The sequence below is a fragment of the Gymnoscopelus braueri genome (assembly GCF_963280865.1).
Source record: "Gymnoscopelus braueri genome assembly, chromosome: 9".
NCBI lineage: Eukaryota > Metazoa > Chordata > Actinopteri > Myctophiformes > Myctophidae > Gymnoscopelus > Gymnoscopelus braueri.
Window position 1 is genome coordinate 12,369,851 of NC_137610.1, and position 26,328 is coordinate 12,396,178.

Below are 26,328 nucleotides of genomic sequence, written 5' to 3' on the forward strand. Positions count from 1 at the left end.
CTACAGAGTGACTGGGTCTACACAGGCTACTCTACTGCATATTGATGTGAAGGATCAGAGAGGTATTATGTTACATTCTAAAGGCTCTTAAGGATCCATCCTTTAAACTCACACGCTGCCTTTTTGGGTCACAATTTAGGTCGACATAGTGTATTGATCATGCAAGATCTAAAGAGATCTTGTAAGCTTGTTGAACAAATGCAGCTCAAGCACACAATTTAAATCACTGTCTAATCCTTCTTTAAACATGGAAAGGAAAATAAACGCCATCTTCTTTGTCATCATCATTATCATCATCAGCCATTGTGAAGATAAACACATTTTCACTGTCATTCTGCAAAATATGAAACAAAACGTAGGCTAGAGATGTTTCTACTGTGTAAATATGGAGCAGGCATCTTTTCGGAAAATACAGTTATTTTGAGGCTATTATGATATTTTCTGGAACGTCCTGTCTGGAGACTCGCTCAGGCTAATATTGATATTTGGCCTATAAATACCGTGAGAACCCTTTTATGTCATAACTGAAAGCACACTGCTGTATACATTACTGTCAGAGGTGGTGTGGGGTTGTACACACTACTAAGTGATAAACTCTATTGCAAATGTTTACATGAGAGTCTCGATAGACACCTTTCTCTACAATACAGAGCAAAAAACATACAAGCATTACTTATGGTTACTCATGGCTGTATATGTCCAGACAGAGCATAAAGCGTATTTACGCGTCAAGCAGATTAAAGCTGGAATCCATAACTTTCATACACATGCGATCGCTGAGATGTCTACTGATGAGTTATAATGGCATTCATGTCCTTGACTCCTTGTCAACCAGCAGTGGTCCTACCCGACCAAAGGATCTACATTTCTCAACGGAAGAGTAGTTCGACCAACTACAACCACTGCAGTTGTGTTAGTTATATTGAATTAACATACTCTGTTGACCATACAGATTGGTAATAACATTTTAGAGGTCTTTTTGACACCTCCAGCAGCTCCGTTGTCTGTGGAACTGCGATTCCATGATTTAAGTTCGAAACAAAACACAGACGTACCGCTCCAAAACAAATGCTGTAGGGTCTCACGTAGTACGTTCTGCTACTACATGTTGTTCTGTCAGTATACTGCAAAAGCTACATATCATCACTGTCGGGCAGAAACCTTGTATCTCCATATTACAACTTTTCTCTTTTTCCCCGTAAATTAATACCCTACTTTGTCGTACAGTGTTGAGCAAAAGTAGCGAAAGTAGCCAATCTACAAGCTCACAACACATCACGTTGCTATGCGTTGTGAGCTTGTAGAACTGACACTTTCCTTATCTTTGAAAGATTTTCAAAGTGAAAGTGAAAGTGGTTAACTCTGTGGGTTTTATAGATATTGAACCAAGGAGAAGAGACAAGAACTTGTGACTAAATAACTACAGAAACTTGATTGAAACTTTGATTCACTCAAGTGCGCCCACCGCAGAGAATACGCTTAGTTTCAACATCATTAAAACTGCCTTTGCTTCGGTGAGTAGCGGAATTATATTCTTTATTTTTACTTTATTTTAGAACTTTCGCACTTTCCAGTCTATGGGAAATACACAGTTCCTCCTAGCAGAGCGTTTGGGAGAACTCGCTAACGCTCTGGACCAGAGCTAAGTGCAAGCTTAGTGTCACCGTGAGCGACCTCGCCGCGCCATGTCATTATTCGAACAGGCCATTATTCCGACGTCCCGTTGGTCCGACTGGCCCTATTATAACTAACCCTATCCATGACCCTAGCCTCAAACTAACCTAGCGCATGTCGGACTACTGGGACGTCGGAATAATGGGAGGTCGGAATTATGAGCGGACCCCAACCTGGCTGCAGAAGGAATGTCAAAATCACACACACACACGCACACGCACACACACACACACACACACACACACACACACACACACACGCTTTGCTGATTAACCCAATTTGAGTTGATGGTGAGTAGGCTATGGTTGGTGATTAACAGGAATGTGACAACATAAATAATGAGATGAGAGCCAATGAGGGGCGGAAGGAGATAAATAGCAAACAGAACCACGGACACGTCTCTCACAAGCACTATCAGAGCTAGTCTGAAGCTGGAAACGATGATCAACACACACACACACACACACACACACACACACACACACACACACACACACACACACACACACACACACACACACACACACACACACACACACACACACACACACACACACACACACACACACACACACACACACACACACACACACAGTAACACTGGCACCTTCAATTTATCTTGTAAATGCAATTAGTGGAACAATTTCACCCACTCATTTACACTGGTAAACACGTGATGTGACAATAAACTTGAAGTTGAAGTTGTGCCCAACTTCAACAAATATATGTATTTGATCAGTTAGAAATCAGTAACTTCAATCATGAAGATAAGGAGAGGGAACAGGTAAATGTATTTTTCTCTAATTCCAAAATACGCGCCTTACATCCCCCTTCTCCAGCAGCGCAAATGAGCCATCTTACTATTAGAAAATCAGCCATTTATGAATGCAGATTAGATGAAATACATTATGTATCAAAGCCAGGGTCATCCATCCCTACGGGAGCTGGCCTCTCAAGCCTTCTCTCTCAGAGGGCCTGTCACCTTCTCATGTACAGCAGGTCAGTGATTCTCAACGTGGGGTCCAGGGACCCTCAGGGGTCCTTGAGAGGATCCCAGGTGCTTCCAGAGGCCCCGCAATATGGGTCTGTAACTCTGAGAGTGTAGTGTACAAGATGGAACCAAATTAACTCCAAATGAATTAAATGTATCAGTATCAAATGGAGCTTGCTCGAAATAAAATAAAATAAAATAAAATAAAAGGTGGAGAATCACAGCAGTAGCAGACACTGCAAAAGATTTGGTCAAAAACTCAAACTGCTGAGGCTTTCTGCGGTTTACGTTTGGCTTTTCAAGCTGTTCATGGGACCGTGGCGATGGTGGTGATGAATATGCTGGCTTACACACCCTAGGTCTACAGCTACGTCGTAGAATGAATGCAGCTTCGTTTATGGCGGCCAGTGTTGCATAACGGAGCCAGATGGCTTAGTTGGCCGGTGCCACGACGCTGGCAGCCATGACGCTGGAAGGAGCTCGTTTCCTGCTTGGCCAACATGAAAGGCTGGTAAAACTCTTGTGTGTTCACATTAGCGGCAGGGTTACGAATGGCGGTTCAACCTTACGGAGCCTGTATTTAATCCATCAAGACCGGGAACGTGACTGTGTCATTTTCAAATTTTTTTGGCTATTAAAAATATAGTAGATATACAAGCTCATATCGTGGCACAGAGTGCCGCACTATGATCTGTTATTAGTTTTTTTATCGTGAACATTTCTAGCAGTTTTCTGATAAACTTGCTATAATATCAATGGTTCTCGCACCTTTTTCATGTCAAGGGCCCCCAAAATTATATGTATTTGACCGCGGACCCCCATCTCAAAACATTTTGTTCCAAGGACCCCCAGAAGCAAAGATTTGAGTTAAAAATGTATATATATATTCAAAGATTTGCACACATTTTCTATTGTTTTCCCCCAAAAATAGCAGATCTACAAGCTCATAGCGAGGCACTCGGTGCAGCGCTATGAGCTTGTAGATCTGCTATTTTTGAATCGGCAAAGAAATCTTAAAATGACACAGATGCGTTCCCGGTCTTAATGGATTAAACGAGACAGAGGTCTTCATTGTGATGCCCAAGAGACCGCTAACTCCTTCCTTTACACAGTTGCCAACAGGAACAGAGTGCTTCTAACAGGAAAACATACACACACAGCATTTTAAGGCACTGGTTCTCAACGTGGGCTCCTTGGGGAGTTTCCAGGGGGTCCCCAGCTAAATGATTGATAGCTGCAGATTTTACAGTAGATTGGGGTCCCAGAGATAAACAAAAAAACATATCAAATGGTGGTCCACAGCATATCAACCTGGGGGGGGGGGGTCCATGAAATTAAAAAGGTTGAGAACCATTGTTTTAAGGGATGTAGACACCGGACAATGCTGCCTTCAGCAGATACTAAAAGGGCAAATCAATGAGGTTGAAGGAACATAATTGATCATGAAAGAAGTACTGACGAAAAGCCATTGGAGCGTTGACAGTGGATCCATGCGGTGGATCCAGACGTACAGTACTTACTGTTGTGAAGACATTTGTGTCTACATCGTTATGCATACACAGTCAAATCCTCACTGTTAATTCAACTGTTAACACATACAGTGCCAAGATCGCGTCAACCCGTTCTTTCAAATCCATCGCTTGAGTGCCAGGATTCCAAAGAACGGGTTGACGCGTTGTTTTGAATTTTCATTGTTTAATCTGTGATCGCACGGCTGTGTTTATTTCTCATCAACACTTTCGTTTTCCACTTACGTCACACTCACCCGGAGCCGGATGTAAAAAAAAAAATTCTTTTCCGGGTCACGTTGTTTTTCTCCGGTGATTTTCGGCCAGAATAAGGAAAAACACGGTTTTTCACACGGTATAAAAGACAAACGGACGGCTCAACTTCTATTTTCTTTGGTCCGGGTGACTAACAGTCATCGTCGTAGTGTATCACATCGTTTTCAGGCCGATCAGCGGGCCGGGAATTGTCGAAACGTCACATCCTTTGAATGACCGGATATGACGTGGGCCTGTTTGGGAGGGGGCGAGCGAGGTGATCAATGTTTGGATGTGCTGCTCTCTACTGGTGGAACAATCGTAGGTGCTTGACAACACAATCAGAGAATGTATTTGAATGAAAAATTACAAAACAAAAAAATTAAAAAACACGCAAATTGCTGGCACAGGGGTGAGTACATTATGAATAAACTCTGGCAGTCAATGTGTTAAGAGTCAAGACCTGAGGCCGATTCTACGAGTGCCTTCTAAATCAGTAGTTCTCACACTTTCAAGATGTTTCTAAAAATGTGTACAAGCTCATAGATCTCCTGTTTTTTAATAGCCAATGCAAAAATCTAAAATGATGCAGATGCTTTCTCGGTTTTAATGGGTTAAAAACCTTCAGCCCAGGTCCATAAACACTGGGAGCGTATATTTCATGCAATTAATTTGCATGAGAACATCCACACAGAATGTGAATATAACACAGCTATAAAGCGGATTATTTATTTTTCGAAACGAGGTCAATTCTTCGCCACGAATAAAACCATCCACCTGTATAAATGAGGCATCACCAAATGTATAATTGTCTCCGCCAGGCTGAAGGCGTGGCAGAGACTATGTTTTGCACCCTGTCCGTCTGTCCGTCCGTCCGTCCGTCCGTCCGTCCGTGTGTGTGTGTGTGTGTGTGTCTGTGTGTACTGTATGTGTGTCTGTGTGTGTGTCCGTCTGTCTGTGACCAGCTGCTAATCTCCGGCACCGTTGGGCCGATCGCAGCTAAACTGTGCACACACACTCCCTGAATGTGTGAAATAATCTCATCAAATTTTCGTTTCATTTATTTGTGTTGCTCCTGGTGTGTAATGACTTTCTGAATTAAACTAACAGTGAGGAATGAAACAGGAGTGTAATGTTACGATTAAGGTTGCTCCCTTCTGGTATAACAGAATCAGGGTGCTGCTCTTGTGCATGTTGGCTTACTGGAAAGGCTCTGCTACTAATTGGAACAGAACCTTAATTAGTATAATTGTTAATACCTTTGAAAGAAGTAACATTATATGCATAGGGCCCATTTACTGTACTGTTTTCACAATCTAGCGTCAATAGGTTTTGCCCATGAGCTCCGTACTGTATATCATATCATATCATATCATATCATATCATATCATATCATATCATATCATATCACATCATATCATTGGCAGAACTGTAGCAAGTGGCAAAATTACTCCCATAAACAATATCACAGACTGTGGAAGAGAAGCATCATAGCAAACAGGAAGCATTTTACAGGTCGAGGTTTGAGGGGTGGGCCTGAGAAGTGGGAAGGAGCTGGGCAACAAGAGGTATTTCAGAACACATCCACCCAGAGAGCCAAACGGCATTAGGGTGATCTGGTGCAAGACTGTCTATTTTCTTCTTTTGAATGGGGAGAGATAGATAGGGACAGAGGGGGAGGGAGGGTGGTACGTAGAGAAAGACAGATAGAAAACATGTGGTCAAAATGCTCAGGGTTCACAGAATTGCCTTTTTGCAGGTCCACATTGACCCCTCACCTCTTTCTCCTAATCACTGTGTGCATCTGAGAATGCAATGAGAGGTGCAAACGCACCATGCCCCATGCCTGACAGAGGAGGACCTGTGAGAAACCAGGCAATGCACCCTGCCTGCCCTATCCCTCACAGAGCAAGACATGAGAGGAACCAGGCTTTCCATTAGGGCTAATGCCAGTTTGATTCACACTTGATGTAAGCAGAATGACAGGATGTAGGGGTGCATGGGTCAATGTGGAGCCGGCCGTCTGCAGACAGGTGATAAGAGAGGGGGAGATAAACTCTTGTACACTCGAGGTGGAAAGCGCTCCCGAGGGGAGGAGGAAGGACAAGGCGTGTGTATGCATACCAACAAACAACCCTCCCCCCCAGGAATAAATAAATAAATACACAAATACTGTAAATAAATAAATAAAACACACACACACACAGGGCTTGTTTGAATTTGCCTTCCCTATCCTTGAAGTAATCCCGGATATATAGAAAGATCGGAAGGGTAAGCAGCACGTACAGTGCAATGCCCCAGGGGCTTTAATGGCTGTCCCAGCGACTTCCATATGCGTGATTACATTAAGGATGGAAGGGAGCGTGCATGCCGTATCCAAAGTATTCAAACAGTGCCAAGAGACGGCTCACTGCTAAAAGGAGTGGGTGGAGACACTGATGTGCATGGGGGGGGGGGGGGGGTTGGACAGGGTGAGAAGAATACAATGGAGTTTACCTTCTACGTCATTAGAGTCATATTCTGCAGTGAAGCATGGATGGAAACAAGAGCACACATACACACACACACACACACACATGTGAAAGCGAAGCCACAAAACAAATAACATAACCCAGTAATACAGCACATAGAAAAAAAGCTGATGAGAAAATGGCAAATAAATGAAAGACGTACAGAGCAGAACATTATCTTGAGTCGGTGAACTCAGATGACACTGACAGAACTCTGAAATGGCACAAGTACAGTAGCTTGTTGTCTGCATACAGGCCATAACCATTGCAAAACCCCACAGAGATTTGGACAGAGCATTGGAAGTAACAGAACATTAGAAGGTATTTTGCTGGGTAAGGTATCTGTTTTTGGTAAGGTATCTCTTTTGCCAGTTTAACTCCACTCTGCCACAGTCTGGCACATACGAGAAGTAGCACTCTAAGTTTCTAAGCATCCGAGCATGTCATCTGCTACTCTATAAAGAACACCATGCAAGACTTTCCTTCACGTCCATTACCTTTTCTTGGGAGGTGGGGGTTGAGGAGGGGTAGTGCAATTATGGTATTATAATTTAGGCATTGAGAGCAGACACTCTCACCCAGAAGTGACTACAAACGAGTAAGTGCAATGGACTTTGTCAAACAACAACAAGGTATGGTAAGGTAAGGAAATTACAGAAACTAAAGTACTAAAGTAACTACAACAGTAGCTAGCGTCTATCAAAATAATATATCTTGCATAGCAGTGATAAATGACACAGCGCCTACCTTTGACCCTTTCGCCACGATTCAGCTGGATCTCCCCCTCCCCCTGTGGTGAGTAGGGCTTGACCACGATGAAGGTGCGTCCCGGGACGGCACTGTAGAGTTTCCTTTTGGGCCCGGACGTGCCGCCAGTCAGCGCAGGCACCGCGTGATGATGGGGGGGGCTGGGGTCTCGCTGCACTGCACCGGGGCTGTAAACAAACACATAGGTTACCGTGGTGATGCCGGGCAGCTGGTAGCTGAAGCCTGTGGTCACCGACATGGTCATGGTTCGAGGGGGGGGTGGGGGGGTGGGGGGGCTTGCGGGGCTGGGGGCAGAGGGAGGGGGGTGGTCTGTAGAGGCGAGGGATCCTTCCCACTGCCCCTCTCCCTCGGTCGCTACGGTGACCAGAGAGGCTGTGAGGGGAAAAGCAGCGCCAGTGGCCGGCCGGTCAACAGTCAGTGTTCCATGGAAGAGTCAAGAGAGGAGACGATAGTCCTCCCGATCCCTCTCTTCCTCTCCTCCTCCTCCTCCTCTTCTTCCTCCTCTTCTTCTCACCCCCTCCTCTTCCTCCCTTCCTTCCCTCACCCCCCTCTTCCCCTCTCTCCACAAACACACTCGTCCTAAGAACTCGTCCAGAAGAAAAGAAAAACAGGGATTTTTGACTGTCAGCAGTCAGAGGGACGTCACCCCGTCGTTCACATTCACGTGTCGGTCACATCCTTACACCGTAAGCCCCCCTGAGTCAAACATATCCTGAGTTAAGAGGGGTGGGGGGGGCACAGAGGGGTGGGGGGGACAAATTCCTCCCCCAGCGTGTCCCCAGCCCAGGCTGTCGTCCCTGGGTCTCTCCCGCTGTGGTGTTGGAGGAGGAGGAAGAGGAGGAAGAGGAGGAGAGAGGCTGGGTCCGATCTCCCCGACTCCCGCTCCCTTTCTGCTGGGAGTCCCGCTGCTGCCTCCGTGTCTGCCTGCCTCCCCTCTCCCCTCCACCCTGCACGCACCCGACACACACACACACACACACACACACACACACACACACACACACACACACACACACACACACTGCTCCGCCGATACCGGCGCTGCTACTGTTGCTGCTGCCTCTGCTGCTGCTTCTGCTGCTGCTGCTGTGCCCGACGGCTCCCCGCCCCTCTGACGGCTCCTCGCTCGCGCTCACACACTGCCAGCCCTCTGCGTGTGCTCCAGTCGCACACGCAGCAACACGCGCACGAGCGAGTGCCCCCCCCCTGCTAACATCGCACCTTGGCTAGCGTGACATACCGCCGCAGCCGGCGTCTGAAGCTAGCACGCGTTGCTGACACACGTGTGCACGCTCGCACACACACGCACACACAAAAACACACATGCATGCCCCCACGGCACAATTGATCTCCTCCCTAGCCTGTCTGCTTGCAAGTATGCATGCGCCATGGCTCCCTGAGGCAGGCAGACTGTGTGTGTGAGAGAGAGTATGTGTGTGTGTGTGTGTGTGTGTGTGTGTGTGTGTGTGTGTGTGTGTGTGTGTGTGTGTGTGTGTGTGTGTGTGTGTGTGCGCGTGTGTGTGTGTGTACGTGTGTGTGTGTGTGTGTGTGTGTGTGTGTGTGTGTGTGTGCGCGTGTGCGTGTGTGTGTGTGTGTGTGTGTGTATTTGCGTGCGTGCGCATGGGGGAGGGCGGGGAGAAAAGGCTGGTTTAATTGTTACTCCACCCCCCTCCTTCTCCTCCCTCCTTCACATTGCCTTGAATCACCTTCTTCCTCTCTCTCTCTCTCTCTCTCTCTCCCTGTCTCTCTCTCTCTCTCTCTCGATGGTGCTGAATTCTAATACAGCAGAGGCATAGCTCCGCCTATAGTCTTCATTCATCACTACTTGGTCCATGGCTGTGTGCATCGTGCAAGAGATTTCCCCCACATCATTCTGCTGCCTGGCTGCAAGTGTCCTCAGTGCTATCTCTCTGTCTTTCTTTCCCTCTGACATAGAGGAAAGAACAGATACGATTAGCTATAGATAGATAGATAGGTAAGTAGGTAGGTAGGTAGATAGATAGTTCATGTCCGACTCAGGACCTGCATCATGTACTGTATGCTGTTCCCCTGTCTTCTCCGAGAAAAAAACACAGATGTCATTAAACAGTGATTTTCATCGCGAGTGTTACAGCCATTTGATTAGATAGCGGATCCTGTTCTCTGCAACATTTCCTTGCAAGAGTAGGAAACTGTAAAGCCCCTCCCTCCCTGTCAGTCCCTCCCATAGAGTGTCCTATCAATCACTCTAGGCTCTTCAGTCTTTCAATCACGCCCCTCCCTCCAAAGTTTTTTCCCCTTCCTCGTCTTCGCTGCGTCTCTCCGTCCGGCTGCGAAGCCCTCTCCCTCTGTCAGCCTTTTCTTCCTTCTCTATGCTTCTCTCACCCTCTCTGTCTCTCCCCTCCTTCTCTTCCCCTACCCTCTCCATCCCTCCAAACAACGGCTTGCTGACGGCTTTCCAATTACCGCAGGGACTGAGGGGCTGGGATGGCTGCCGCATGTTAATGCCTGAGCCCAGGACTGGGCATCAGCAGCAGTTAGAAGTGAGGGGAGGGCGGGTATGGGGGGGTGGGGATGGGGGGTTGGGGGGTGGAGGGAAAATGAGGATGTGGAAAATGAGGCGGGGGTACAACCAAAAGAAAGTAACTTGAGGTCACAAATGGAAGATGTGAGGCGAGAGGACATCTAGGTCTATACAATTCTCTCTCTATATATATATATATATACTACACACAGTAACTGTATAGAGAGAGAAACAGAGTGAGAGACAGAAAGAGACAGAGAGAGAGAATTGTATAAACCTAGATGTCCTCTCGCCTCACATCGTCCATTCATGACCTCAAGGTACTCTCTTTTGGTTGTACCCCCCCCCCCCCTCATTTTTCACGTCCTCATTTTCCCTCGACCCAGATCCTGTTTAACCAAAATGTGAGCCACTAACCGTTTAACCGTGAACATCATACAACGGAGATTCTAAAAATAGAACAACATACAATACAGATTGAGACGATTATGGTCCAATAGAAAGGCTTTCTGACCGTCTGCTTTGGCTTCAGACGTCAAATATAGCAGAGCTTATTGAAATCCTCTGCTCACGTTGGGTGGTAGGTACACAGTCCTTCAATGAAACACATCATTTGTATGTTACAACGTTTAATCTCGGTTAACCAGGGAGCACTCCACGTTTACACGGGTACCACGTCTGTCTGTCTGTCTGTCTGTCTGTCTGTCTGTCTGTCTGTCTGTCTGTCTGTCTGTCTGTCTGTCTGTCTGTCTGTCTGTCTGTCTGTCTCTCTCTCTCTCTCTCTCTCCCTATTTAGACAATCTATGGCGCACACACGGTCTAACACAGTGCACAATTGCATCAGGGCTGTGTCCATCTTCAATTGTGCTAGTTAGACGGCGTATCTGGGTGCTGGGTGCAAATTGAGGCGCACAGCGCAAAGAGGTTGTACTTAGACTCTGAATTAGTCATGGGTGTGTTTTGGGTTAAATCCACTTGAGTGTAGTCACCCATTCCCTTTAAAAGTTTGTAGCGCATTGCTATTTAAATGAGAGATTTAAATAGAAAGTTGGAGGAGACGCAAACAATTTTCTGCTGAGGAAAATTGCATTCAACCATCTATGGGAGCAGGATTAATAATGTGATATGACGATGTCAGGAGACGCGGGGTAAGCAAAAGCTCTCTGCTCACCGAAACATCACTAGAAAAGCAGAGGTGAACCAAAGGCAGTGGTTGTACTATTATGGTCAAAATGACTGCGGTCAGACTCACCATATCCTAATGTCTCCTATCAACTAAATAATCACATACTCGTTCTCAAATATATGTATTTTTGACAGCATATTAAAGCACCCAATTGGACACTGCAACTAGTACATAGGCAGATAAGTGAAAAAAACTAATTTGAATAACTCCTTTAACCTGATATTGGCTAGTGATAGCAGCAGCGTCTTTCTGTATTCGAATGACTCAGGACAACTGATTATTTGATTGTGACAGATTAATGACTTGTGGCAAAGCCAAGATACCGCACACTGCTCATTAGTTACAAGTCTTAAATTAAATCATTTACAGCAGATACTGTGCTGTTTGTGTCCATTATTTACCCTCGGGGAGTCCATCCTACCCTTAACAGTAATACATCCTAACACTATTATTTGAACATTAGTATTTAATAAACTTGGGGGGGGGGGGTACATTGTAGAATATTGCTTACTACTACTAACAGAGCACTTAAAACTATCTTTCTTTTTATGGTGAAGTGCCTGTTTTCATATTCATCCTGTTCATCTGGTTTCTGGTCTCAACTTTGAGAATTAACTAAACTACTTATGTAGTAGAAGACATGTAAATACTTGGTGCCGGATAATGCATAACTTTGGTGTGATGGTAAGAGTCAATCTTATTGATAATCTAATGTACCCACTGTATAATTGTTATTATATTATTATTTCTTCTCCTACTTAATATGTTATTACATTCACTGTGTTGCACAATGTTTTTGCGGAACAAGTCCCAACAACATGTCGCTGCTAGTACTTGTATAAGTTAGTGACAAATAAAACCTTATTGATTCTTGATTGGATGCAGCATTCTTTCTTTGGCTTACCTTTTCATTCTCTGCTTTATTCACATGTTCTCTCTGTACCTCTCATTAAGACCAGCCTATATCTGGTCTAGACATAGGATCCATTATGAGCGTACACGCACGCACGCGCGCGCGCACGCACGCACGCGCGCGCGCACGCACGCACGCACGCACGCACGCACGCACGCACGCACGCACGCACGCACGCACGCACGCACGCACGCACGCACGCACGCACGCACACACACACACACACACACACACACACACACACACACACACACACACACACACACACACACACACACACACACACACACACACACACACACACACACACACACACACACACACACACACACACACACACAATGTGTAATGCAGTTTATTACAAAAGCGCTATCGTTTCCTAGGACACCAGCCCTGCTTTGGTAACGATGGCAACTGTCAATAAAAGGGAGGAAAATACAGCCAACAAATGTACTGATAAAGTCAATAGTGTGAAGTTGGGTCCATATCGTAGGTAGATAAATCACACACCTTAACAGAAGGACTCAATTTGCCACTGATAATCTGGAAACGCATGGATAATTGGGTTGCTATGTTCTAGCATCTGCCCCTGCGCACATGCACACAATCTTATCTCACATAAACAAAATACAAACATGCAATATGACTATGTCCTTGCCAGTGCAGCAGTGCGTAATACTGCTGTATACAGATCAGAATAGTCTTGACTCACAGCGTCCTTCATAAAACAGCAGAGGTCAGTCCCCCAGGCCACAGATCAGATCAGATAAACCGGGTTCAAATGGCTTAGTGGCTCCTTTAAATGGATTAAATAAGAAACAACAACGTTTAAGGTCTATCAGTCTTTGTGCTTGTCTAATCACATAGCAGTAATGGGCTAATTAACCTTTTCACTCACAATCTGTCAATTTTACTGCAAATTAAAGCCAAACACAGTGCCCAATGAAGGCTGACTGGCTAAGACGCAATAGTGCATTTTTACCATTTCAAATGGTCTTGTAGGTACATGAGTGTTTGCAGGGTAGGAACATTAGTGTGTGTTCTGCACTCACATGTGGGCACTCGCAAAATACAACCTTAGATGTGACAGTTGACAAATTCCTATTTGTATTTAGGCACTTAAAGCTATGTCAAAAGGAAACAAATGCTATGTACTGTAAAGTAAATAAAGCTATAAATGGGATGATCATTCTGCCTGATGCTACTGTACCTCCCACTTCATATATGTATTTTTGTTGATTAAACGACAATATGTGCACGATGCGGGTCACATGCGCACGATTTTTATTAATAATTAATTAAACTACTACAAAACAACAGTAACAACACACTCTACCAGCCTCCAGTGGTGGAAAATAGCAGATCTACAAGCTCACAATGCCTTGCGCTTATAGATCTGCTATTTTCACATGGTTACTGTATGTTTTATAATTACAATCTAAATCTACAAAGTAACTAGTAACTACTTTTCAAATAATTGTAGTGGAGTAAAAGTACAATATTTGCCTCTGAGATATAGTGGAGTTACTGGAGTAGAAGTAAAAGTATTATAAATTGTAAATACTCGTGCAAATACCTCAAAATTGTACTTAAGTACAGTTCTTGAGTACATGTACTTAAAGTAATACAATGCAGGTCCACAAATAACGATTTTTAGCAGCCTCTGTTGGTCATTACCGTCACTGCAGGTCGTTCGTTTATTCCTGCGTTAGCCAGAATTCCATTTGTTTTCACCGGAAGACGGAAGCGTTTCAAAAAGCGTTCTTTTAATTGTTTTATACTATCTGTGGATCGTTTCTCTTAGCCAGTGGAGCTTTAGTTACCGTGAGCTGTGTTTTCTTTTGCTGTTGTTTTTCGATCTTCAAATCCTACAATCTCTTAAAAACAGCGTGAGATTCCTTTTTGTTATTAGCGCGGTAGTTCCTGGCCATACAGGAAACCGGTGCGGTAGTTCCTGGCCAAACAGGAAACCGGTGCATTTCCGTTTCCGTTTTCCGGCCGGATGACGTCATTTTCGCGGGAATGAAAACCCTAGCCACCGTTTCAATATAAAATTGTTTATAGAAGGCTTTCGGGGGTGAAATTCATGGAGTGGGTGTTGTGAAACATTTGCCACTCACAAAAGATATACAATTTAACTTTAGTTTTGTTGAAAAAGTTATAGTATTACTTTAAAGACGTATGCCAAAATCCATTTGAAAAAAATGCTTTTCACTGTTCTCAGGTCAAATATTGATATGCGATTAAAATGCGATTAATTGCGATTAATTAATTACAAAGCCTCTAATTAATTAGATTAAATTTTTTTATCGAGTCCCAGCCCTAATTTGTACAGGAAGTCTTTTCTACCCACAATTCATGGTAGGATTTTTTTTCGAGTTCTGGAGATGAGTGAAGGACTGACACACAGAGATTTCGCACATTTTAGAAGGATGCACCAGCACATAATTAGAACATTTTAGTAATCCTCCAACATCTTAAGGGGACATTGGTGTGTTGTCCACATTAACACGTCTCTAAGCTGCCAGCTTAGCTGCCAGATAATGTCTCAAACTTCATGTGTTTCCAGTTCAGTGTTCTTGAATAAGGATTTCAAAGGCACTCAGTATCGCCTCTTGGTGTGCCAATCCCGTGTGCCAATTCTTGTGAGATTTGGACAAAATCTGTCTGGAGTAGCAAAAAGAGTGTAACCAAACTAATGAAGGTGAGTAACACCAATACTGTGGTTGCCTATAACAGTGGTTCCCACCCTTTTCAGGCCACGACCCCCCAAAATAATCATATTTAATCATATATTCGACCCCCCCCCCACCCTAACAAGCACTTGGAATTGTGGGAGTTGAGGCATTACATTTAGTTTGACTCGGTTCCACAGAAAAAACTAGAAAAAGTGCTCCTCGGAGCACTTTTTCACCCCTTTGTATGCACCTCTAGGGAGTGCGCATACAAAGTTATCCACAGATCCGTCTAGTTATAGGTAAAAACATGAATCGGCCTGTTATAGCGCCACCACAAGGCTGATTTGAACATTTTCACGTCAAGTGTCCAACGGTGGCGGAGATTAGCTGTCCACAGACACCCGGACGGACGGACACACTGACGGAAGGACACACGGACGGACGAACAGGGTGCAAAACATAGTCTGTGACAAAAAAAAATTAATAGCTGATCTACATGCTCACAATGCCTCGCAACTCAAGGCGTTGTGAGCATGTAAATCAGCTATTTAAAAAAAATAATCAAAATGTTTTCTTAGGTAATATTTGACAATTTGGTCAATGTTTGACAATTTTCTATTGTACAGTATAGTTTGTTGATTAAAGTCTTAAAAAGTCCTTAAATAGTCACTTTGGAAATGTGCAGATATCCTGTATACACTTACTGCTCACATTGTTCTAGCTCCTACAAAAAATAAAAATTCTATCACCCACTCAAGGGGACCAAATATGAAATTAAAAGACTTCATCAATTGTCATTCCACCCACGTCATGCTTAAATGCCCTTGTGGCAAAGTATATCTGGGCCAGACCAAGCGAGCACTAAAAGTTAGAATTGGTGAGCATAAGACCGCAATACGCAATAAAAACACTATGCTTTGGCACATCATTATGTGGATGCAAATCATGGTTCAGTTGCATCACTTAAATTCATTGGTATCGAAAAAGTCACCCTACCCCCTACGGAGGCGATATCATCAAAAAACTTCTGCAAAGGGAAGCCTTTTGGATTTATAACCTTAAAGGACTGTTTGTCACTCATGAGGGGAGGGGGAGCGCTACACGCGAAATCTTGCAGGACGCGAGAATCTCGCGAGAGTTCACGCATCAGAGCCGTTCTGTAGGAACGGCAGCTCATAAGTGACAAACAGTGCATGTGTGAGTGCCAGGACACAAAAAATAATAAGTTTGGAGCAACGAAAATAGCCGAATTAGGATTATGCTACAAGTAAAAGTCCATTCTGCCGGTGGGAGAGGTCTCCAGAATGGACAACAGGGGCTTCTATGGAAAAAAATCAAACGCATCAGGTATGTTGGTGAATTATTATGGGCACATCAAACCCAATACTGTTCTAGGCTGGCTCTCTCCTTTAATGCAGCATCTACAGTACCGAGGGAGTAAATGACCAACCAAACCTCTCCTGTTTCTTGTGATCTCTAGTTTTATATCCTGGTTCTTTTAGGCTCTTTTGTGAAAATAATATCCAGAACAAGATTTACAAATGATTGTCAATCCTCATATTGATTTGTTTTGGCTTTTAGCCTACTGTTTTTATCAGGTGGGTTAAATGTAACCGTTATATCTATAAGAATAGAAATATGGCAATATACCCTGAAAAATGCTAAAGCCCATATCTAAAAAGGGAAAACACTAAAGGCTTATTATGTATTGTATATTCATGTATTTCAAGGAAATACAATTGACTGTCTATGGTGGTGGATGTCTCTATTTTATATATTGTATATTATTTTGCTCACTGTTTTTCTATGCAAAATGGCGGACATTGACATCATCAAGGGGGAGGGCATATACTGTAGATACCCTCCTCTCTCTCCTTTGTTCTGTTTGACTCTGAAAAAGACGAAACATCAGTCACCCCTGCAAAACAATAAAACACGTGCAGACCAGTCGAGTGCTCTAGTATATTTTATTTGGGCAGTCTCTCCTGAAGTGCCCAGGTATTATTTTCTCTGATGCAAGTTGTTAGCCTGGTTCCAGACCATAGACCCTGCCCACTCTCTGAGTGGGGCTAGCAAGTTGTCCCTGTTGAGCACCGACGAGCCCTTCTACCCTCTATACTGGCTGAAGCGCACTGGACTTCTCTTTACCTACTATATGTTGGTCTGTTTATGGTTGAGTGAAAAGATTATGTTGCACATTAACTCTTTCACTGCCAGAGTATATACAACTAAATAAGGCCCAGACTGCCAACGATTTTTCAATTTACTTACCTTTTCAAGTAGTCACAGAATATTTATCTCCAGTATGATCGATCCCCTGATGGGTTGCTAATCACAGAGGGTTTCACTGTGCTTCCTCAAAAAAAAAAGAAAAAAAGAATGTCATTGCGACCTCCTGTTCGCTTGTTATACCCCGTTAAAAATAGTATGTTTCGGCAAAAATACACAGTAAAACACAGGAGCCGAGATACAGGCTTTTTCCCAAATACTTTAAACAGCAAGTCAACGGAGCAGATATCTTTGGATCACGTTATCTCCTGGTTTTGTGTGAGAAAAAAATCGTCTTTCTCGTCCATGGCAGGCTGCGCCTTAGCAGGCAAAGAGTTAAGCTAATTGTCTGGGGACCCTCAAAATAATGTGGGTACCCCCCTTAGTCGCAGGTTGAGAACCACTCGCCTATAATAGGCAACCACACTAATAACACATCAGACTGTGTAATTATAGATCATTTGTGTTCTGCATTAAAAACAGCCTGCAAAGGGACCCACTTACAGTAGTTCAATGCTATTTATTGTTTCCATGATACCACTGGTCTGTGCTTTAAGGTAGCCATGATTAATTAAACCATTGACTTAGTTTAAATGTTAGAAACCACCTAATCTCTTTATATACAGATGACATTCTGTTCTTTGAGGATGTCAATTATATCTTCCCAAATGCCTGTAACATCCTGTATGAATTAAAGTGTAAGTTTGGCATACTGTAAATATACCTATTATCTTTTAGTACTTGGTCCTGCAGAGAATATTAGCTCCAGAGTCAGCTGTCAGTAGAAACAGCAAGCTCTCATTTAGTTAAGTCTGAGGGGGCTTTTAAAAATCCTTTAACATTACTACCGGTATGTCATTTATTTCAGTAATTATCTCTGTCAGCCCGACAGTCCAGAAGGTGCGGGGCCACATGTAAATAAATATACAAATATCAATAGAAATGTGTCCACAAAATTATTTCAAAGACTTACATAACTTACATGCCAGCTATCAGCAGCGAGGACAAGATCAATGACAGGTTAACATTTTAAACATTAGGTAATGAGCGTGGCTGTTTTATTTTGGATATCAAAAAGCTATGAACTGCCAATATAACGCTATAGATGCAGTTTCAAATGCCGTTAGGTGCCATTTCCAGAGATGCTATCAAACTAAGCTGCTTTGTGATATCCTGAATAGCTCACACTGGCATCTGGCCCCTCAGGTAAATAGGTTTCCTCAAATAGCCCTGCTCTCTAAGGTGAGATGAGCACATTAGAAACACAATCATAATCATCATCACACCAGTGTCCTAACAATAAGCATTCTCTCCTTGCTTTGCTGAACTTGGGTGAGGATGCACACAATTTTGAACTCTCTCTCTCTCTCTCTCTCTCTCAGGTCATGAGTGTTTAGGGCTATCATAGACAATTGTGCGTGGATCCATGATGCAGAGCATATTAGAATTGCATTCAGGATCCATTTGCACTCAGACGCATGCTCAGCTCATATATCGCTGTTATGGGACATTAGCACAGAGAGCAGATTGGAGCGATCGCACTATAACTCTACAATCCACCTTGGTGTGAGTGAGGAGATGGGTCTGCAGAGACCATCGAGTCTGTACAGATACAGGATCTCCCTTCACCAGTTTGTGTTCAACTATCTTTGTCTGTTAAACCATGAAATGTTTATTGCGTGTCTGCGTGTTAAAAGGTCATGAGTGTCAGGAGTGTGCTTAATATACCCACTATCTGGAGCCAGGCTTTTACTACATAGCTGTATTTTAGAAATAGGCTGCATTCACAAATGCATAAAGTGTGGACATTGTCAGTGTTCTAAACAAAGAGAGAGGATTAACAGGCAAACGGATCAATGCCAGCTGATTGGCATCACCTCTTGATGATGCAGATTATGAAGCGTGCCGATCAATAGCGTTCGGCCGTGTCCTTCCTTGATGTGAATTTTCCACAGTCAAGGTTCTGTTAGTCTCTCCTCTTCCTCTCCGCCTTTCCCGCCGGCCCGCCTCCCCCCCTCTCTCTCTCTCTCTCCCTCTCTCTCTCTTCTCCTGTCTCTCTCAGCCCTGTGGCTGCAGTAAGACACTGTGGATAATCTACACTCCAGCAACCGCTAGTGTGATGAATGCAGAGAGAGAGAGAGAGAGTGAGAGAGAGAGAGAGAGAGATGGGGAGAGAGGGAACGCAAGATGAGCAAGAAGGGGAGAGAATAGTGACGTGTGAATGAATAGGGGAGTACGACAGTGAAAAGAGTGTTCAAGCAGCATAGTGCCAAAGTGTTCTATATCCTACATTGCTGTACAACACCTGAATTTACCCACATGGATTAATATAGGTCTATCCATCATAGTTGATCATCTCTGCATGTAAAGTAATTACACCAACAATGGTTCTTGTAAAGTACTTCTGTGCTTATTGGTGATGCGATGAGATGCAAGAGTGCGGACTAGCCGACACCAACTCCCTCCTATCCAGCTTTAGGGTCTTGAGCGCTGCAGTGTTGCTAGCTCCACTGTCATGCTACGTGTCTACGTAGGTGGTCCTCTCCTATAGCTGCGCCTTGGGTTGGCTCCCACAGTGTTAGTTCTCTCGCTACCAGTTCAGAGTGCCTGACACAGTGCCCAGCCAGCCTCATCCTTCTCTCTCTGACCTTGTTGAGACCCGCGGGAGCCCTCTGTAGAGGTCCACGTCTCTGATATGGTCTGCCCATGTGCAGTGGTGTAAAGTAACTAAGTACATTTACTCAAGTACTGTACTAAGTACACTTTTGCAGAATTTGTACTTTTTGAGGTATTTCCCATTTTCAGTACTTTAACTTCTACTCCAAAACATCTCAGAGGCAAATATTGTACTTTTACTCCACTACGATTATTTGAAAACTTTAGTTACTAGTTACTTTTCAGATATAAATTATGATATTATGAAACATACATTATCCACTTAAGCCCTATTTTATACATAGGCTATTTGAAAATAGCCAATCTACAAGCTCACAACATGTCGCGATGTGACGTGTTGTGAGCTTGTAGATCTGCTATTTTCAAACATTTTAGTACTTTTACATTTGGTACTTTAAGTACATTTTGATGCCAATACTTGTACTTTTACTGGGCTTTTACTTGTAACAGAGTATTTCTATATTGCAGTATAGGTGCTTTTACTTAAGTAAAGAATTGGAGTACTTTTTCCACCACTGCCCATGTAGACTGAGAGAACGAGCCCAATCGATGGTCTTTAAGGGCGGATCCAAACTCAGCCGCACGGATTCGTGCGGGGCTTCCTATTGCTTCACCAATCTATGTCCCCGCCTCCCCTCCCCTCCCCCCCCGGCCTGTGCACGGAGCACGCTGACGTCACCAAATTTAGAGCGACGCCCCTCTGCACTCTGATTGGTTAGGAGATAACAAGGTCCTAAGACCATCGTTCCTGCATGGCTCCTCCCCCAGGCTTTTTTTCTTTTGTAACAAAAAAATCACACCCTGTGTGAAGTGGGCGGTGTCTTGCTAGCTAATCACAATACTGAATGGAGTCAACCAATCATGTACAAAAGATAAATACATTTATTGAAACACTCTTTATGATGGACGAAACCATAACTTGAAAAAAACAAATATTTGTTTTTTTTCAAGTTATGTTTTTTTATATAGGGCTATGCACATGTGTCATGTGACACTGGCCAATCACAGTCCTGAATAGACTGTGATTGGCCAATCACAGCGCAGGATAATTGTACAAATTTCCTGGGCCCAGATCACAGCGCAGGAAAATGTACATTTTTCCAAATCTCACTTATAGGGGCGGTTTCACCGCCCAAAAAAAAAACATGGGTTTCCGAGGCTACTGCCCATGTGACATTCATAGCATTCTTGTGTAGACGCCATCCAGGGTCTTTTCCAGCGGTACTGTCTCTGTCTCATACAGCATTACTGATTCTACTGTAGCCACTAACAGCCGCCTCTTGAGGCCATCTCCCATGTCAGATTTCCACACTCCTCATCCAATCGAAAGCATTCCCGCTGGCAGTAGCGATGGTTCTGTCCATTGTTCTGTCTGTTATAGAATTATAAAGATTGTTTATAATTGCTTTCCTAATTCTTGATCTGTTTTATTCTGTGTGTGTGCTTGTGTGGTGTGGTGTGTATGTGAGTGAGTGAGTGAGTGAGTGAGTGAGTGAGGTGAGGTAAGCTAGACTCACCATATTTATTTCCCCATGGGAGGAAAGAATATAGAGAGAGATAGGGTTTAGTTACCACCAGGGTCTGGTGGTCCTATGCTGTCCTCCCGTTGTCAAGTGGTAGGGTTTTTGTTTCTTTGGGGATCCAATCAACAATGCCTTTGGTTATGTTCTATTTCGTATCATAATTCATTATTAACTTATATAAACCCTAGGTTACGTACGTAACCCAGGTTTTATTAATAGCGTAAGTAAGGTACTTACTATGGGATATCATCGCCCCCTGGCGATCAAACAGAGCACACACAGACTCCCGAATTCAATTTCCTATTGGAGTAGGGTCGTGTGACGCAAAACACCGGCGACCGGTGGTGGTATAAATACCACTGTGTCATATGAGCTCGTTCTCTGAAACCTTCCACTCTGCACGCCACACTGCGCACAGAGGGGGTAAAGAAGTACCTTACTTACGCTATTAATAAAACCCTGGGTTACATACGTAACCTAGGGTTATTATTTCATAGCTTCGTAAGGTACTTACTATGGGACACATAAACGTCCCCCGGGGAGCCCATGCTTACCAACCCTACCCAAACACTTGCCCAAGGCCACAGGTCCCGCCCCCGGCAAGACCATGGCCCCCAGGCAACCCTGACCCTTCGGGTCAGGAAGTGAAAGAATTTATGGCAAGACCCTGACAGACATAAGTCCTGTCCCTAGTCACCAACCCGACCAGACCCCCGGTCTGACCGGCCCGTGACAGGGAAACCAAGGTCTCCTCCTCCCAGACCATGCCTAGCAGGTCTAGAGAGGGCCTGAAATGTCAGCCCGGCAGGGAAAGAGAAACATAACCCCAAGCATGGCTCGCAGTCCCCCTGCACCGGCTGTTATCCACAAGTAGTAGGAAACCACATGCCACCAGGCATGTTTATGTTACCTACCCTTGAAGGCCGAAAAGGCCAGCCAGGCAGAGAAAGAGAACATGCCCTCCGGCAAGCCCCGCATTCCCTGCCCTGAACTAGCTGTAGCTCACCAGTAGGAAGGAACCACATGCCTTCAGGCATGCCTGTGTCCACTTAACTGGAGCCAGCCGCTACACCCAAGATCGTGCGCGCCATCTCGGATGCCGCCACGTCCAGGCTGTAGAAAGATGCAAAGGTCAAGGGAGACGACCAGTTAGCTGCAGAGCATATTTCCTGCATCGACACCCCTTTGTAGAGGGCCCAAGATGCAGCAACACCCCGAGTAGAGTGGGCCCGCAGCCCCAACGGGACCGCGACCCCGCTACTCTCATATGCCAACCGAATCGCCTCCACGATCCATCTGGACAGAGTCGGCCTAGCCACCGCCGTCCTCTGACCCCGGCCAAAGGAGACGAAAAGCTGAGACGACAGACGGCCGACCGCCGTCCTCTGACAGTAGAGCCTTAAGGCCCTAACTGGACAGAGACAGTGCAATCGTTCATCCTCTGCCGAAGTGAACGGCGGAGGATGGAAAGCCCCCAGTTCCACCGGGGCCCTGGCAACCGCGCCGGTTTTAGACACAAACGTCAAGTTGGGTTTCAACAAAACCCTCTTGCCGTCGTCTGAAAACCACATGCATTCCCCGCTCACAGAGAGCGCCTGCATGTCACCAACGCGTTTCGCCGTACAAAGGGCCACCAGGAGCACCGTTTTGAAACTCACGATCTTCAGATCCGACGTTCCAAGAGGCTCAAAGGGGGGCCGACACAGTGCGTCCAGCACCACAGTCAGGTCCCACTTAGGAAACAAAGGTCTGTTCACTGGCCTAGCACGCTTGGCGCCGGACATAAACCGTCGCACCAGCCAGTGCTCGCCCACCGACTGGCCATCGAATCTATCGTGGCAAGCGGAGATGGCTGCCAGGTACACCTTGATGGTAGAGAAAGCCAAACCCTGGTCCAACCTGTCCTGTAGGTAGACCAGAACGCATCTCACCGGGGCCTGAAAAGCCACCACCGGAGGTGATTGCTCCAGGCACCATGTCTCGAACATATTCCACCTAACGTCGTACTGACGTCTGGTAGAATCCGCCCTAGCCCCCTGTATAGTGGCTACCACTGCAGGGGGCAGGCCTTGCGAGGCTAGACTCGACCTCTCACGGGGTAAACCCACAGATCCAGAGTCTGGGGGTGCTCGTGGCAAATCTCGTCTCCACCCTGTCTCAGGAGGTCTCTGAACAGGGGGAGAGGCCACGGCTCGTCGTAGAGGAGGGGAGAGATCTCCGTCCTCCACGTGCCCCACGCTGGTGCTACCAGCAGAACCCTCCCACCCTGGGTCCTGATCCGTTCCATTGTTGGACGGATCAGAGTCAGGGGCGGAAAGGCAAAAAGTAGACTGCTCGGCCACTCGTGCGCCAGAGCGTCTACTCCCAAGGACTGGTCCTTGGCCCTGATCGAGAAGAACCGAGAACACTTTGCGTTCTCGCAAACAGATCGACCTGGGCCCGGCCGAACCGGGCCCAGATAAGATCCACGGCCCTCTGGCACAGCGACCAATTGTCGTACCGGAGCCCCCTTCTGGACAGCAGGTCCGCCCGCTGTTCAGGTGGCCCGGCACGTGGACGGCGTGCAGCTGTGCCAAGCGTTGCACGCTCCAGAGCGTCAGCTCGCGTGCTAGCTTGTCCAACACAAGGGAACCCAAGCCTCCTTGTTTGTTGACATAACACATCGTTGTGGTATTGTCCGTTCTGACCCGGACATTGCACCCCACGATGCGGCTCTCGAAATGTTTGAGAGCGAGGAAGACCCCCAGCAACTCCAGGTAGTTGATGTGGGCTCTCCTCTGGGAGGAGTCCCACAACCCACGGGCTGAGTAGCCTTCGTAGACAGCCCCCCAACCGGAGAGGCTGGCGTCCGTGGTGATCACCTTCCAGGACACCGCAGCGCCTATCTTGACCCCTTCGGACAAGAAAGTCGCCCGTGTTCACGGTTGGAGTGACGTTACACAGCGTGGTGACACTACCACCTTCCGAGAGCCCATGGAATGCGGTATCCTCAGAGACCGCATCCATCTCAGGAAAGGTCTCATGTAAAATCTGCCCAGCTGGATCAGATGTATGGCCGAGGCCATGAGACCCGCGGCTTGCATGCATGTCCTGTACGTGACCCTGCGCCAAAGGCGCATGGAGCGCACACATGCCAAGAAGCTCGTCATCCTGTCCTGGGACAGGCGCGCCACCATCGTGGTGGAATCCAAAGATATCCCCACGAAAGTGGCTTGTTGGGATGGGATCAAAACGCTCTTCTGAGCGTTGATTGTGAACCCCAGGGACTGCAGGTGCGCAATGGCCATCTCCGTGTGCCGCGCTACCTGTTCCCTCGATTCCGCTGCCAGCAGCCAATCGTCTATGTACGTCGCCAGACGCAGACCCTGCAGACGCAGCGGAGCTATCGCCGCCTGCATTTCACAAACACCCGGGGGCTCAGTGACATGCCAAAAGGGAGCACACCCTCCCTTCGTAGCCAAAGCGCAGGAACTTGCGGTGCGGCGCAAGACGGGGCCACTCCCGTGGCTAAGTCTCACCGACCCCGCTTTGGCCCTCTCGATGGCAGTGGCGAGGTCTCTGTCCATTGGCGGGAGGCCTTCGTCGTCCTCCTCAGCGCCGTCGTAGTCACTGCCAAAGTCCGGATTGGCAGTGTCACCCCAGGCGGCGATGGAGGTGGTGGGGGAGAAGATGAGGAAGTCGCTCTCCTGAGAAGGCCCGACGGCCTCGGCAGCGGTGTCTGGGTCCGGGGTTGAGGAGGTGGTCCTTAAGGCCTCCTCATCCCGGATCTTGCTGATGGCTCCACTGGAACGTGGGGCCGAGTAGAGAGGAGGGCCCATGGCCCCCAGGCTAGTGCTAGCCTTCGGCGCCCTTGGTGCTTTGGCGGGCGGCGCCTCGGGGCTAACACAGCCGTTACCTGAGGCAGCTAGCGATGCGGCCCTGGCCAGGCGTCGCTCCAACTGGGCCTCAGAGAAGCTCCTGCAGGGCCCGCACCCGAGTTCGTCTCCGTCGTTACGGGCGAGCCAGGCGTGGTTAGTCCCCAGGCAGGACAGGCAGAGGCGGTGGTCATCGTCCGCAGCTACGAGGTATTCACATCCTTGCATGGCGCATGGACGAGGCGCCTCCATTCTTTATTTTTCTCCGTCGAACACGAGGCAAACAAACAACAAAGGCTAGGTAGCTAGCCTAGCTGCTTTGTTTAGGACTTAGAGTTAGCGGTTAGCTTAGCTTAGCTTTCGCCTCGTGGCGAGAAAACGGAGAGGATAGGAAAGAAAGTAAAATTAAATTAATTGAAGGAACTCGGGAGAGTTAAAAGAACTGAAAACTGATTTTTAAGAAAGCACCCGTGGAGTGGCACGCCAATGCCCTCGCTTTGGGTTGTGTTGGAATTCGACAAGTTTTCTCCGTGCTAGTTCGGCTCGTGCGCAGTCGCGTAAGCAGAGTGGAAGAAGAGAACGAGCTCATATGACGCAGTGGTATTTATACCACCACCGGTCGCCGGTGTTTTGCGTCACACGACCCTACTCCAATAGGAAATTGAATTCGGGAGTCTGTGTGTGCTCTGTATGATCGCCAGGGGGGCGATGATATCCCATAGTAAGTACCTTACGAAGCTATGAAATAATAACTTAGGTTTTCAGGCTTATATCACAGCTGTTTGCTTCTTGTTGTACTTCTTTATTATAACCTGGTAAATTTTTATAAGCCATATGCCAAAGCCAAATATGGCTTTGGCATTTGATTTGCTGGTCTGGCTTTTGGAATTCATTGTTGGTTATTCTTGGATCATTGCTGCTTTTGTCATGTTGATGCAATAACGTTGATTGTCTTGTGATGACCAGAGTTAATTTGTGTATGTTTATAGCACTTTGGGTTTATTTTGGTGGAGTAATCCAT

The 26,328-nt window shown here is 46.1% G+C and overlaps 1 protein-coding gene across 1 annotated transcript in view; it reads right to left on the minus strand.

Annotated features, from left to right (window-relative positions):
• The window catches only part of shank3a (SH3 and multiple ankyrin repeat domains 3a), a gene marked incomplete at both ends in the record, with an annotated part of 292,264 nt that overhangs the window by 90,624 nt on the left and 175,312 nt on the right, over positions 1-26,328 (minus strand). The window contains 2 exons of the mRNA XM_080438621.1: positions 6,925-6,948; positions 7,686-7,873. Of these exons, the coding sequence (XP_080294747.1) occupies positions 6,925-6,948; positions 7,686-7,873 (212 nt within the window). The remainder of the gene's footprint in view (positions 1-6,924; positions 6,949-7,685; positions 7,874-26,328) is intronic.